Source organism: Lepisma saccharinum, chromosome 25 (genome assembly GCF_977018435.1).
Source record: "Lepisma saccharinum chromosome 25, izLepSacc3.1, whole genome shotgun sequence".
Lineage (NCBI taxonomy): Eukaryota > Metazoa > Arthropoda > Insecta > Zygentoma > Lepismatidae > Lepisma > Lepisma saccharinum.
Window position 1 is genome coordinate 4297635 of NC_139253.1, and position 17102 is coordinate 4314736.

At 38.4% G+C, this 17102-nt stretch overlaps 1 protein-coding gene across 2 annotated transcripts in view; it reads right to left on the reverse strand.

The window, feature by feature from the left end:
* LOC145978667 (klaroid protein-like) overlaps window positions 1-17102 on the reverse strand; it is a 28462-nt gene that overhangs the window by 3483 nt on the left and 7877 nt on the right. For both annotated transcript variants that reach the window (XM_083111437.1, XM_083111436.1), the window contains exons 6-8: window positions 15505-15617; window positions 10265-10432; window positions 8406-8498 (exon numbers count right to left, since the gene is read on the reverse strand). In XM_083111437.1, coding sequence (XP_082967563.1) covers window positions 8406-8498; window positions 10265-10432; window positions 15505-15617 — 374 coding nt within the window. The remainder of the gene's footprint in view (window positions 1-8405; window positions 8499-10264; window positions 10433-15504; window positions 15618-17102) is intronic.

Sequence of the window (17102 nt, forward strand, 5' to 3'; positions counted from 1 at the left end):
GATCTGCTAGATGGTATGGGGGATTTTGATTTGTTGACATATTTCCTGTCCTGGTATCTTCTTCAGAAATATGTTGTGTCATAACATTTTTCTTGAAAGCACTCCCAGGAATAGATTCCATGATCCATTTAATGACAATAATTGCATTGTTAGCCAGTTGTAGGTTAGGCAGTAAGCTTCAGGGACTCTTTCTAAAAGATAATGTGGTAAAACTTTGCTTCATATGTTAGGAAGTTTAGTGCAATATCTATAATATTTTTTTATTTGCATTAACACACACTGTATGGTGCCATAAGAAGTAGTTTGGATGAGAAATAATGTGAAAATTGAGTATAAATAAATCAATTGAATGGTGACAAGCTCATAAGATTTTGCGCAATTGTTGAAGGAGCTATCATAGAACGTACCCTTATACATTTGACACTACTTTATTCAACAGATACAGATAGTGATCTAATGCATATTCATTTTCAGTAACTTTTCTTTGTGTTGACACGCTTTGACCTTAGCTCACTAACAACTCTTGCATCTTGGAATTTATCTTTTTTGAGTGACATAAAATGCAGAATGCTTTGTCTTGCATAGTTATATGTTTCTAAAATAATTTTTCGTCTTTTATTTTTCTCGTAGAGCTGATATATGGTTGGAGAAAATATGGCGAAAGGACTTGAGGCACAAAACATACAAAAGTTACAGAGTTTGTGGAGACAATTTTTCAGAGAAAATGTTTATGAATTCTAATAGAAATAAGTTAGTGCATGATGCATACCCAGAGTAGAACCAAGTAAGTATATTGCATTTCTTATGGAATAACATTGTCATCAGTTATGTGGCTCATGCATAAGAAATTGTATTTTCCCTTTTCTGCATTAAAAAGATATATGCTTTAGAGTTAAATTTTGATTAAAGTACATAACACCTAACAACACGATACATTGCTTGAGGATGTTAGAAACAAATGTATTTAATGTTTCACTAAATATTAAAAGCAGGATGGATGAAAAAGATATGATTTTCAGCTAAACAGTCCTGTAAAATATTTGAACAGTTTGATTAAAGAAAATAAAATGCACACATTTTTCTGTTTGAGACTGTACATATGTGAACCTACTATGGAAGTGTTTGTTGAGTGTGTTAATGATGCTTTAATAATTTCAGTAACTTTTATTCCAGTGAAACTCTGTAGGACTTCAAAGAGATTATCATACCTTATGCAAAATATATTAATTACTAGTGATTCAATAAATATATATATACCTGAATAACAACGTGTTCGTTTATTTTCCCTTACATTTGTTATTAGCAATAGAATATAATGTTTTACATTTCCACAGTATGAGTATTAAATCATTAAGAGTAATGTACTTACTCTGAAACTGTTCTCTTCTTCTGGAGTATTTCAACATGTAAATTCATTCTTGGTGAAGTATAACATGTCACCATAGTGAGTGTCCGACCAAGAAACCTATCAGTATGACACAATGGTTTGTCTAATGGAATTTCATTAACAATAATATGATAATATTCAATACAGTGGAAATTATTTGATGTAGGGTTTTAAGGATTTCTTATAGTCTTTAACTTTATATTCCATATGTTTAATGCTAACAATATAATTTATATGTGTAATTGGAAGTAAGATGCTTGAAATAAATTTTGGAACTTGTAGGCATAATGATCATATTGGGCCATTCAATGTATGTGAGGAAGAATCCTTCTATCTAATATCCTTACTTGAGTTTGAACTGTTCTTTTAGGTCTACTTTATGCACAGAAAGGCTAATTTGGTTGAAACTACCGTGTAAAGTGGGATCCGAAACACTATGGGTCTCCACCGGGTATCGAACCCATACCTGAGTTAAAGAATGGGTGTGAAGAGCCCCTTGGGAAAGGTTGAAAGTGAAAAGTTATAAAGACTTGCAAAGGATATACACAAAACTACGAACTTCCTCAGAGACAGTGTAAGAGCCCAGCTCTTCTCAAAAAGGTATTGACATTTCTTAAAGTGCTTTCATTATCTCCCAACCTGGTCAATAATTGGTAAGATCAAAAGTTTGAGGAAAGTATAATCTACACATTTGGTAGGAATAAGCCAATCACTTAACATTTAGACATGACACATTGGATGGACTAGCCCTTGCAGCAAATCATCATGAGTGAGACACTTATGTTCAATACGAGGCCAAGTTAAATTTACTTCTTGATGGAAGAGATGGTATGAGAAACATCATGCACCAATGATCGACCTGATAGTGTGAAGCTTGAAAGAATGATTATTTATTAACTATTTATGTTCACTTTCTTTTAGACTGGCTAGAAACATGTGTGACATTATTTAGAAGTAGCAGGGATTTTGTCAATATGGCATCCACTATGAGTGAAATGTTGCTGTTCATTGGTTCATTTCCAAGTGGCATATGTCACATGTCACTTTGGTGTGAAATCTCTCTAAATTGCAAAAATACTGTTGGTTTCTTTGTCATCAGCTGGAAATTTGCACATTTCTTTTGTTTTTTAATTAGCTTTAAAAAATTCATGTGCAATATTTATTCTGAATGCATGGATTGTACCATCTTCAGTACTGTATTAAGTATATGAATATATAAAATACATATCTGTGCAGGATAAGATCTTTCAGTGGTGTATTTTTAATTCCATTGTGTGTGTGTTTAGGAGTGGGGGGCTGGGAGTGTGCTTATCTAGCTTGATCCTACATACTCAATGACTGCTTTGTTTTTTATTCTAAGACATTCATATTTCGAGTCCAGATTTTTGTGTAACTATGAAATGTGTAATGCCATATGATGAAATTGTAGTCAATATGTAGAGTGGTTCCAGTAAGTAACTTCGAACAAAACTTGCTTGTATGACACTCCTACTCCCATTCTAGATTAAAAATTAGGGATTTTTGACAAATACTAAAATGAATAAGCATGCAGTGATTAGTTAATAATATATCTTACAAACATTCACACGTTTTTAGAAATGGGTTGAAATTACTCTCATGCAAACCAGAAAAGTGAAATTTCATACAACTGCGATTGATTGATTGATTTGGTGTTTTAAGTCAACTTTATTCACAGTAAGGCCAATCGGGACTGGAACTACAGTTTAAAGTGGGATCCGAACCACTATGCGTCTCCATATAGGTACAACTTCGAGATGGGGTGGTTGCTGTATAGGCATTCTAGGTTAACTTGTGTAAGGTGTGACCTTTTCTTACTCTATTTTCCTATAACTATTCATTATCACCATCATAGTAGTTTTTACAGAGAAATAGACTGATAGAATTAAAACAATTACAATTTTTATTCCAGAAATTATTCTGTTTGATAACTTCCCCAATGAGCTGTGTCACTCATAACTATTATTTTATTCTATTCTCTCATGGCAGATGGCACTGAACTAGTTTCTATGTCGTATTGTCCAAAATACTATTTCATCTACAGAACACTGAATGTAAGTTGTGATAGAAATTAACTGTAGTGTAAAATATTTACTTTCATCTACAGACTACAGCATAACATAACCCATGGTTCTACACAATAGTTTCTCAACCTATAGGGTGCGACCAACTCCTGGGTCCTGAGGGGACATTTGGTGGGTCGGGAAGTTGGGTTCGAAACTTTGTTAACTGGGTTTTAAAAACCTATTACCTTAAATTACTTAGATATATTGTTTTAACAATTTAAATTCAGGCCGTGTTGTTGTAAAAGAGCAAATATATGATTATAGACTAGGTGCACACCCCTACAAAGTAATTCCGCTTGTTCCCATCTTATGGGTCCCATGAAGTGTAATATCCTTCAAGGTGGTTCCACGACTGAAAAAGGTTGAGATCCACTGCTCTACAGCCCTGGAAGGTCCTTGGCATATCAACTGACTGCCAGTCTGCCTCCCACAACCCTACCTAGAGGTGTGGAGATCTTCAACCAGTAATGGGGTGACGTAGGGTCAGCACATCGAACCCTCAGCTGTTATAGGAGATTTCCCAGACTGGGTTACGCTACTCACTTGTAGGTCCCCAAATTTCTTAGGATGGTGGTTAAGTTTGTTCCATTAGTTCCATCAGTAGTTTTTAATATACGTTTTATGATGTATTCTTATTTCCTGAGACAAAACCTTCGAATCCTGTCTTTTGTTTCCCTGGCATTTTCAGCATCAAATCCCCCCCCCCCCCCCTCAGGGTACTCCACTGATATCAATTGCAGAGAAAGTGGATGCATTTGTCTTTCGTTTTATGAGACCATAGACAGATGAATGGAATTTTCTACGTTGGTAAATCAGAAGTGTTTACATCTTGCGATTGAATATGGTAGGCCTACACAAGGGAGAAAATTACAGTGACGGCACCAGAAACAGTTGCTGGTATTAAGTATGCTGTATCCTGCAGATTGCCACCCACGTAAAACTGTGCAGCAATTGTTATGAAGAGAAAGAGACAATTTGGGAAATGTTGCAACATGGCTCGAGCGCCCTTTAGAACACTTTGGGTAACGCAATGATCTGCTCACCCCACCCTTCCATTCCTGCTTTTATTTTCTGCTAATAATTCGGGACATATCTCGTAAGGTCGTATTAATTATTTTATTTAAGTTCATAAAAATGTTCTACAAGGATAAATACCATTGTTCGGTTAATGCAGGGGTCCTGTTATTTAGCATCGCATTTTTTCAATTTTAGGCTAATCGCGACGATGCTATGAAAAATTGATGACACAAAGAAAGCTCTAACAGGGTTCGAATCCCTGTTAGAGCTTTCTTTGTGTCATCAATTTTTCATAGCATCGTCGCGATTAGCCTAAAATTGAAAAAATGCGATGCTAAATAAACAACGACGAGGGAGGGGTAAAACGCATTGATCTACGAACAAAGTAATCGCCGTAGAGTTTACACAAGATAAAATCGCGATTTGCCCAAAATGTCAGAAAAGCAACGCATAATAGGGAGAATACGACATAAAAATACTTATTACCACAGATAATACAAGGACCATTTTTCATGCACAACAGAATGATTTACGTGCTGGAATTTCAGGAACTTGAAATTATTTTTGTATGTTGTGCTTCTGGGCTACTTATTCTGTATATCTCGTAACTTAGATGTAGAAATCATTCAAACGTAACGTGCATTAACTGAACAATGGTATTTATCCTTGTAGAACATTTTTATGCACTTATATAAAATAATTAATTCGACCTTACGAGATATGTCCCGAATTATTAGCAGAAAATAAAAGCAGGAATGGAAGGGTGGGGTGAGCGGATCATTGCGCTGAGACGCATTCAACTGTCACTGCCAAGAGTAAGATATGATTGGCGGAGAGGTTGCTATGACAACGCTTTACGTTTCGAAACAGCCGTAGGGTGGCTCCACATGTCCGGTTTGGTATACGCACAGATTACAAAGGAGAGATAGGAAGTAAGCGATCTTATTAATCTGTGGTACAGTTGCTTGCAGGTTATCGGCTGGAGTTTGAACACGTAGCTTGGAGTATGACCTCGGGACTCGCCAGTCCATGCTTCCGTTTATATCATGGTGGTACGTTAACAGCTATATTTGACTACGCGGAAATATGGAGTTTCTGGTTGAGTGAAGTATTTGGTGATACAGTTTCTTTGTGAAAAATAAGGTGTGCGTCAAAATTAATGGGATTTTTGTTTCATCGCTAACATAAGAATTTAAAATTTATCATTACACCCTCATTTATCTAACCTGCGAAAACGTCCAACTTCCAAGTATTTTCACTCATTCCAAAAGTAACAGAGAACCTGGATTAGTACGGCAACTACGTGTGTAAGTGTGATTTAGGTACGTATGAATTTGTGATAGTTATGCTGATCAGTGTACGACTATATCTATTTTGTGTATTCATGAAAGTGCGTACTTGTTGAGAATACCTGCGAGTGTGAAAGATATGGTTTAATGATAACACTACGGAACAACATTTTTGTTGCATTACTACCAACACTTGTTCTAACCTAATTTTGGTGTGCTGATTTCAAATATGAAGTTAGCTTTTCTCTGTAAGCTCTAGTTTTTTTGTAATTGAAAATTTTAAAATTAAGCCTTCATGTTAAATTTTCGACATGCAATTCAACATTTTAATGTGTAGATGCACCAAAATATGTATTGTAGTCTGAAAATATGGCAAAATGAAAGCCCTTTTTTTAAGTATATTAAACATATATTCATTATAGTGAATATGAATATAAATTGGAGGCTTATTCCTTTAAACTAACATGTATGTCGACACAGAGAAAGCCGGTAATGTAAAAATAAATTAATGTGCATGGCATGAAAACTTCAAATAGGTTCTATTCAGGAAACAATTTGCACTTGTCCCAGCTAACTGTGGAGCAAGGCAAGGCATAGATAGCGTCAGAGAAGCGAGGGAAATCTATTGGCCAGAGCGATGCAGTGCACGCTGCTGGGAAGGTAGTCGCTTTCCCCCCACTCCACGCAATTCCGTTCCTCTCACGTGTTCATTGGTGGAGCCGTCTCGCGTCACTACTTGCGCAAGGACTTGTTTGCGTTTGCCTGCTCCACAGTTAGCTGGGACAGAGTATAGCTCCTATGTTTGCGGACTTCTCAGGACACACTTATTTGATGTCCTAGCATTAGTCTGCCATCATATTCTTGCCCAATCGCCCTTGATAGCACTCTTTCATCGTCTCCTTGCTCATCGCTAACAGTTCCAAGGCTTTCGGGGAATTGATCAAGGAAGGTGCCTGCTCAGGAAATAGATCTTTACGCTCACGTTGCACCCAAAACCGCGGAGGGCCAAAAACATTTTGTTACAAGTAAAGTTTTCTTTTTAACACCCGAAAACAGCCATGCTGTCGTCTTCTTGTTCATTTTCCTGACAAATTCCTCCCACATACAAGGATACGAATCTGATGTCCATCGAACACACCTATTTTGGTGTTCTCGAAAGACAAAGCTTGGAAAGGAAACTATGTCCTTATATTTTGGAAACAATCACCATCAGTATTCAATGCCTTCACGAACTGCTTCATCAAGCCAAGCTTGATACGGGGATAATGATCCTGTCTCGGCTCGAAATTAGTTCATTCACAATGCTTGGCATTCCTGCTTCCTGAGATTCGTGGATGGACCACTCCTTCTGTGTCCAGCGTTTCTCTCCAGCATGGATAATTTGTGAAGCCTTTCCGCTGTTCAAGCAGGTTGATTGATTGCTTGAGTTGGTGTTTTAAGTCCACTTTATGCACTGTAAGGTTAATCGGGACTGGACCTACAGTTTAAAGTGGGATCCGAACAACTATGTGCCTCCACCGGGTATCGAACCCGGGAACCTTTGATTACGAGGTTACCACTGCGCCATCGGGGAGGCACTGTTGAAGTAGGTTTTGATTTCATTTTGAGATCTACACAAAATGATCCTGTATTAATTTCTTCTTTAAAAAATATGCGAGTATTTAAAAAAAAAACGAGAATAGTGTGTTCTAAAGAGTCACGTATCTAAAGAAATATTTCGGGAAAGTCTTTGAAAGCTCTCGCATACAATAATAATATTAATAATAATAATAATGGGCGTGTTTTTGTTCGTAATATTTTGTTGTTACTAATGATTATTTTTTTACTATTATAATTTTCGTCATGAAAATTTGGTACCAGTTCGGTATATCGGAAACACATTAAAATCGGATATTTTGTGTTTCGCATGGTTCGTACTTAACAATTGTGTATTGCAGAACATAGTTCAAGGTGCCATTATGCTTTTTACACGAAAACAAACAAAATTTTTCACATACAGAGTGATTTTTTTTATTCCTTTCTTCGCTTCCTTAACACACAATATGGCGGCAACATCTTGACTCAAGTTGTGGGTATGCAGTGTTTCCAACCTTCTTCACCAAAAAATACCTACTATCGTGTTCGTCACCGGTGGAAATTGTACATTATGTACGGGTAGCTGACGGATAGTCCCACGAACCATTCACGGATGGCCCCACGAACCATTTCCGATAAGGTTAGGTTAGGTTTCGTTCGGCAAGCATAATGAAAAAAGGGGTTGGAAACACTGACAGAGGCTTACGTCATCAAACGTACGCAGCATGCAATTCACGTAGAGAAAGCGAAAACGAGATATTTCTCTTGAAAAATACATGATTTCCCGGTCAAATATATTCCACGATGAAAGAAAATACCTCGACGAACGTTGGAAAGCTTGCAGAAACTCATTTCCGTAAGTAGTTTCTTCTGTAAAAATGAAGAAATGTATTTCCGATATACCGAACTGTTACCGACAATTTTATAGAATCTATTAAAGCGGCCTACACAACGGCAAGATGCTAGTGGTGACATTTGAGACGGGTGGAACTAGCAATTTTAATTTTACCAAACGAATCATCGTTATTTGAGCAAACTAAAATTAAGCCCTACCTGTACTTTGAAGGTCTGAAGGGGTGGTCCATTGATGTCGTACATGTAGGTACCCAGACAGGCACCGCTGTGGTCTCTCTCATTCTTCAGGCCCTGGAGTAATAAAGAAGTAAATATTTTAAATCTAAAAGAATATCAGAAAAGAAGAAGTCTTACCGGAATTTCGTGAGTAATTATGCCTCCCCGATGGCGCAGTGGTAGCGTCGCCAACTTGTAATCAAGAGGTCCCGGTTTCGATACCCGGTTGAGGCACAAGTGGTTCGGATCCCACTTTAAACTGTAGGTCCAGTCCCGATTAGCCTTACTGTGCATAAAGTGGACTTAAAACAACAATTCAATCAATCAATCGTGAGTAATTCTGAAACATTGCCAATCAAATTACTGTATTTTTTAGGACTGTAAGACGTACTCTTGATTTTAAGATGAAAATTTAGAATACAAATATATAGGCTATCACGTTTTATTATCAACTACCGGATATTTACTGTTACAAGGAATGCCAGTACACTTCATTGTAAGAAATTTACTCAAGCTCTAAAACCTGTATAATAGCCATATAAAAGCTGTACTGTACACAGACACACACACGCGTGCACTCCGACCTCCGTGGTGGAGTGGTTACAGCGCCGCACGACTCCAGGGGTCTCGAGTTCGAATCTCGACCTTGCCGTGGGTGTTCTTTGTTAATGTCCTTATATCTAACATCACTCATCTTTATCTTCCCCATTAGTCAAAAGTGGCCCGTGGCGGAGTGGTTAGCACATCGCGCTACGATGCCAGGGGTCCCGGGTTCGAATCCTGGCCTGGGCATGGATGTTTGTAAGTGTCCATTCATCAATTTCTTCATATCATCACTCATCTCCATCTTCGAAAATTAGCCAAAAGTGGCACAAAAGGCGAAGTAAAATAAAGCAAATCAAAATCAAATCAAAAGTGGCAGAAAAGCGAAGTCAATGAATGATTTTATGTATGTATATATGTACACACACACACACACACACACACACACACAGGAACATCAAATGTATAAGAAAGCATTCAAGCGCAACCAGCAGAAGACCTAGGTGACAATATACACGTCATTGAGGAAACGGCCCAGTCCGAGCGACATGTGTAAATTGTCGCGTCATTCCGGTACAAGATGCTGAAGTTTTATTTCTGAAGATTCGTTTCCAACTGACGCTTGTCGCTTCGGCCTGAAAGCTCCCTTTGGGAGGGAGGGGGTGCAAGCACTAACATTTTGACCTAGCCAACTGCTGCAAAACTGGAGATCTTTTTATTTATTTATTTGCTTTATTTTACTTCGCTTCTTGTGCCACTTTTGGCTATTTGCAAAGATGAGGATGAGTGATGATATGAAATTGATGAATGGGCACTCACAAACATCCATGCCCAGGCCAGGATTCGAACCCGGGACCCCTGGCGTCGTAGCGCGATGTGGTAAGAACTCCGCCACGGCGGGCGGCAGATCTTGTATTGAGAGTACCAAAGCAGCCATATTATATCTACACTCTGTCCCGGGAATCTCTGGAGCAAGCGAACGAAAATAAGTCTATGCGCAAGTAATGACTTCAAAGGGCTCAATCCATAAACGCGTGAGAGGGGAAGTCAGTACATACTGGGGTAACGCAGCTACAGCTACCAGCAGTTTGCAGATCCTGTAATGAACTGTAGCAGGGTTTATCTTCTGCTGCATTTAATATTAAAATAGCTTCCTAATAATAATAATAATAATAATAATAACGACAAAAACAACAACAATGACTCGGCCCTCGGTATTTAGTTTAAACTCCATTTACTGCCTATTTGCGATGCGAGATATCAGCGAGAAACTTTACTTTGTTAATTCTAACACTTACCAACACTCGAAAGTTCTTCGGCGCACTGTCAATCTGTCCACTGGGGGACAACGAACGTGGGATATGCTCCAGGGTGAACCCGCTGACTTGTATGACTCCTGCCAACTTAATGGTAAAGGACGCCTCGCTGCCTCCAATCGGAAAACATTCACCAGGATGAACATTTGGCTAAAAGGACAAAACTTATTATACATAGCAAAACCTCGTTTGTACGTTTCGCAACAAAGATGGCGTCCCATCTTCCAAAGATGGCCAAAGATGTTGTGAGTAAACACTTGATCAAGAGATGGCGCTGACTTTTCTGTTCAATTTGAATGCTGAAAATATACAGATTAACGACTAACATAAAAGATTTAAGGATCAAAAATATGGGCAATTGGATGGTAAATAAAAATGAAGTTACTCCAGTTAGAGAAAAATCGAGCACAACCTGTTATCGAAGTTAGTTGTACAAGACTTGATGCAAATGAACAAAAATAATAGAATAAATTCATTGCTGTTTCTAGTGGCATAATTGTGGGACAGTTTCTAAGTTTGGACTTTTCACGTATGAGATAGTACGTAATATCCGCCTTATAGCAAAGATTCAATTGTCCAAAGTTGACATAACTTTCAGAAGTTATTATAAAATTTACAACTTTCCACCGTTAAAATTTTACATTCTGCTTGTTAATTTACAAAAATGGAACGGTACCGTTTTTTAAAATTAAATCTCAATATTTATCGAACATAAAAATCGATATTGACCATAAACTAGTTACGTGCGTCATAAATACATTCTTTAAAACTGGATAGTTAAAATCGAATTCATTAGGGTAATTATATAATTGCCATTAATATTTTAGATATGTTGATGGTCATATTTTTTACGTTGGTTGGATGACAGCTGAAATTGACAGTTTTATAGCGTAATTTGTTTAGTCAGTTTTTAGTGTATAGCCGTCCTTATTTTGAGGTATATATGATTTACATACAGAGTTATTCATAAGTCAAAGTCACATTTCGGAGTTTTATTGTGAAATAAGTACATGACATATCAGCATGAATGATATAAAAAGGGAAAGACAATCTCAAAAAGTTTGTTTGTCATACATTACAAGTGCTCAATGTGTGAACCTTTGGTTACACGGGAGACATCCAGGTGATAGTCCAATTCTGCCCACACCCGCACCAGCATGTCACGGTCTATCGTCGCTATCGCTGCTGTAATGAGAACTCGGAGGTCGTTCAAATCAGCTGGAAGTGGTGGAATGAACACCCAGTCCTTCACATATCGCCAGAGAAAGAAATCACAAGGTGTGAAGTCTGGGGATCTTGGCGGCCACCGAAACAATGCGACGTCATCGTCAGTAATGCGTCCAATCCATCTTGTTCTTGTAAGTTCTTGTTCAGGTACGCACGCACGAGTCGATGGAAGTGGGGTGGGGCCCCGTCCTGTTGGAAAATGAAGTTACCTCTGTCTGCTGTCACTTGGGGAATAAGCCATTGGTCTAACATACCCATATAAGTGATGCCAGTCACTGTGGATTCTGCAAAAAAAAAAAAAAAAAAGGGACCCGTAAACCTTGTCCTTTGCCATGGCGCAGAACACGTTGATCTTTGGGGAGTCGCGCACATGCTCGACTGTCACATGTGGGTGTTCGGTTCCCCAAATCCGCACGTTGTGACGGTTAACCTTCCCCGACAAGTGAAAAGTAGCTTCATCCCTGAAAACGAGTCTGTCACCAAAATTAATTATCATAGTCTGCCATTGCTGCCTGCATGTCGATGGCAAATTTTGTGCGAACCTCCTTGTCACCTTCTGTGAGCGCCTGTACAAGTTGCAGTTTGTACGGTTTCATCATCAGTTGCTTGCGAACATAGGCACCGACTCCATGGGGCTTGGGGGACACTCGAGCCCCCCCCCCCCCCCAATGTTAATGAAGTGGGGGCAGAGCCCCTCAAATAATTTTGCTCAAGAGGATCTAATGTATTATTTTGCTTCTCTTGTAAAGTTTACTCTGAATTGTGTCACATGAACTTAACTTTAAATACACATTTGAAATGTTCTAGACCATCAACTTTGGGGGCTGAGATCGCTAAACCATCAACTTTGGGAGGGGGGGGGGGTATGACCGGAGACAGCAAAACACATGACTTATTACTATATACTAAGTATATAATTATGAGTATTGTTAATATTTTTACTAAAAAGAGTTTAAAAATAACGAGGTGATATGACAATTATACCAGTATGTTGTTTAGTGAATTCTGAACAATTTGAGGTGGTAAACACGACTTTCAGGCAATATTGATATGTACGATATTTAGTTATCCTCGAAATCTCTTCGTCTAGTACAGAATAAGGGGAAAATAATTCTAAAGTGTTTGAGTTTATATAACACTGGCTTGCAATAAAGTACGCAAGGAAAGCTTATGAAAGGTCTGTATTGCGAAAGCGGCAACGGCTATGATGAAAGGCATTATTGCTAAAGAACAGCGTGCTATGTGTTTTTTTTATTATTGCAAAATTAAATTTAAAAAGTAAAATATTGTAGCAAGTACAAAAAAGTAAAACTAATTTTCCTGTGATTTGTGTTAGCATTTATGTAAATATTCAAATAAAACTGTTAAATATTCGTTATTTTTATGGCTACATCAACACTAAGGTTATTTGCGCCCGTCACATGTCCTTTCTTTACAAGTCTGTTGCGGACAATAAAACACACCCATGCAATCGCCGGGACTCTAACCCGATACCTCCGGATCAAAGCGAGTTGAGTCGACCACCTAACACGTTCGGCTACCGAGGCCGGCATTAAACTGTTATGTTGGCCTCTTAATGTAAATACATAGCCTACTTTTAAATAAAAATGTTAATTGTTATCTAAAACACAAATGAGCAGACACAGAAGACATAAAGAGAATTTGAATCATTTTCTAAACGTTTCTCATGTTACATTTCATTTGTATGAGGAATATAATAGCTGCTTAAAAACTGCTATACGAAGACGTAATTTTTATTTTTAAAAAGGGAGGGAGTGAGTCATTCATTCACTTATTTCAGACATCAGGGCCCCCTAATAATTCTGACAAGTCGGCGCCCCTGCTTGCGAACAATACGCCACACAGTCGACTGAGACATTTCCAGCTGCACACTTGCACGATTTGTCGATTTCCGAGGACTGCGCGCAAACAACTCACGAACACTTTCAACAGTGGCGCCTGACGGTCCCGGCCTTCCAGGTCGTTTAGGTAGACACAGACACCCTGTGCGCTCAAAAGTTTCATACCACTTCTTGATGGTCCTGCGATCTGGTGGATCCTTCTGAAAACGAGTGCTAAATCGCCGCTGAACAGTCACAGTAACCTCTGTTTACGCAAACTGTATCACGCAAAATGATCTCGCGTTACCTGAGAACGCCATATTGTACACTGCTGCCGCCTAGCGGCCAACCGCGTCACCACAACATGCGCTGTTCACGTGACACAAACTTTGAGAGTTTCTGATTCCATACGTACATGATTCGGACTCGCACGTCTCATACATCACGCACACGATGTTCCCCAAATGTGACACTGACATATGAATAACGCTGTATTATGCGTATTCGTGTACATTAATTTTCTTGAAACATTACACAATTTAATACATTTATTTATTTATACTTTTATTGGTGCACAAATTATTCTCATTTCAGTCGCTGTGTTAATACGTATGTCGATCAAGTAATTATACACACATTTTGAACAGCACCACGCTCTGGCCGCCTTTATCCCCGCTCCCCAGGCACCCATTTAGTAGAGGCTGGTTGAACTCCATATCCCCTCCGCACAATGACATTGGAGAAATTCCACACCTGAAATTCACCCACCCCGGAATATAACCCGGATCCCCTGCGTGACAGTCAGACACCATACCGACTGCACTCAACAACGACAACAACAATAATACTCATCACTATTGCAATCGTCGCGATTAGCTAAAAAGTGACGGAAAAGCAAAAAAAAAAATTTCATCAATGGTATGTAGTTTTTCATAACTTCAGTTTAAGTGAAAATTGTGCAACGAACTTGTCAAGTCTTTGTGAAAACAACAGAAGTTGCATAAAATTATATTTTTTGTAAAAATAAATAAATACAGGGTGGTTGGAAAGTAACATCATATTGAACATCCCGTCACCATCTTTGCACCTGTACCACGGACTGCCACACTTCGCCAGCTGGGTACGGTCACGCAGGGTCAAACATCAGTTCTTATCGGCTGCTCTTGTCGCCGTTAGGAGAAAGCACAAATTAGCAATTACATTCTACCACTTCAAGGATCACAATGCATTTTGTTTCATGGAAATGTGGTTACCTTTATAAATGTTATAAGTACAGCGTGTCCCGCTTATACGTATAATAAAAGAAAAAATCACAACTTTTTTTATTTACCAATATTTTTTGTTCAAACTTTGTACAAACATGGAACAGAACAGAATTTTTTTTTACAAATCAAGAAAACTAGCGCACTTCCACATGTGAACCGTTAGTGGCACGGCAAATGTCAAACCGGTTGTCAGCCTCAAGCCACACGTTTTGAAGCATGTGCGGGGTAATGTTGCTTACTGCAACCACAATTCTTGCACGCAAGTCTTGCAAATCTCTAACCGGTGTACAGTAAACTTTGTCCTTAACACACCCGCACAACAAAAAATCACACACAGTGAGGTCTGGTGACCGTGGGGTCCATTCAATAAAATTCGAACTTCTTCCTATCAATGTTCCATTGAAATGCTCGTCCAGGAAGTCTCTAACGAGATTTGAGAAATGAACCGGTTTCGCGGAACTATTTCCCCAATTCTTTATTGAAATGTACGATGGAACTATTTCTTTAGCACCCAAACCATAACGTGCACGAAATCGTCTCTGCACAAGTGTAACAGACTTCACTTCAGACAACGTTAAAACACAAAACACCTTTTCTTGTGGCGACCAAATGACGAATGGCTACTGAGGAACTGATGATATCAGTTTTCAAGACATTCTGGCTACTGCGCATGCGCAACTACCACTGAAATTGTTGCTAAAAAAAAATCTGAGTCATTCTTTAAAATGAAACAACAATCACATCATTCTGACAGTTTGTTTAGAAGTTATGAATTTTTCTTTTATTATACGTATAAGCGGGACACGCTGTATTTTTCAATTGGGAGTTACTTTCCAGCCACCCTGTAGTATACCATCTTTATTGACGTTGCTACTGTGTAATCCCTTACCTGGATTATTGAATCTGGCCCGTTTGTTAATGAATATATAGGAAGTCCAAGAAGAGTCAGCTCCACCTTTCGACCTACAACCTCCTTACAAGAGTGAGACACTATGGCTCCACCTAGAATGTTCAGAGAACCGATATCGATTAATATCACAAATATGTCGACTGCTGCAAACAATAATAACACCGTTAACTCGTTTCATGTATGGATCGCTTAAGTCTCCTCTCTTTCCAACCAATCTCTGTAAGTTTCATCCAATTCACTCTATCAAATGCTTTCTTCACATCCACAAATACTATATATACTTCCTCTTTTTAGGAATCTCTCGCCATATATTCTTTTGTAAGTTTTCTGTTTGTTTACAAAAATTAAACAGTGCACTTCAGCCTCGAATACATGAAACTTCCCTGTGGAAGGAAAATTCTATCCCTCCAATACTAGGTATTAGGCGAAATTTTACTTTAGTGGGAAATCTGATACAATGTGCCTCTGGGCCATTAGGCGAAACGGGAATACACCCTTGGTCCCGCTGTTCCCCTACCAACAAATTTTTCACATCCTGTTCTCCTCTGTATTTATCCCCCCCTAAAAGAACCATATAATCATGGTAATATGGTAAACTATAGCACTGAGTATTACAAGAAAGCAAGATAAGCCCTTCACTGAACAATATCTAAATACGCCACTGAAGAAGTAAATTATCCCAACATTAAAAAATGACAGCGAGCAAAAATATTTTCTTTCGTAACTTCCCCGAAATTCCACTCTTTGTCATAACTAGAGCCCGGAAGTTCAGGCATTTATTTTCGTTAAAATAGGCAGGCAAAAAGGCATTTATAATGTGGAAAATAGGCACTAAAAATGAAAAAAAAAGGCAAAATAAACCGAAAAAATGGCACATTTGGAAGTCGCTTACTTTTATATATAATTTCTGGCAACATGTTAAAATCTACATTGGGAAGAGCATTTCAATTTTCTCCGTCTTGATTGCACATAACTACAAGGTTTTTTTTTAAGTTCTCAACATTCATTCATAGTCGTCTGTCAGAGAGAATGTTTTTCATAATAGAAAATGATCTTTCTACTTCGACAGAAGTTATTGGAGCATACATAAAAAAGCGAATGTAGCTGGACTCATTTTGGTAACAGCATTTTCATCTTTTAGAATATCACAAATTGTTTTCAATTGTTTCAAGTCCTTATTTGCACTGACTACCCGTTTGCACTTTTCCGCAACAGCTGACCCCTTTTCTCCTGGCACTTCCATCATTTGCTGCATAGATTCCTCGAAGATTTTCATGGATGCTACAAGAGTCTCACCTCTTTTTTCTAGCTTTGTAATTGTCTCTGGCAATGCACCATAATGTGCAAAAATAAACGACAGTTCATTCTTCACTTCTGAATAGCACGGGAGTTTTTCACTTCACGAATTGAAGCCGCTTCATTTTCTGGAAGAGCATCGATCACCTCACTGATTTTTTCAAGGTTGTTAGCATAATATATAGCTGCTGATATCCAGGTTCCCCATCTTGTCAAGACTGGTTGCGGAGGAAAACTAAGCTCAGGCGTAACTTCCTGAAATTTTCGGGTTCGAGAGGGAG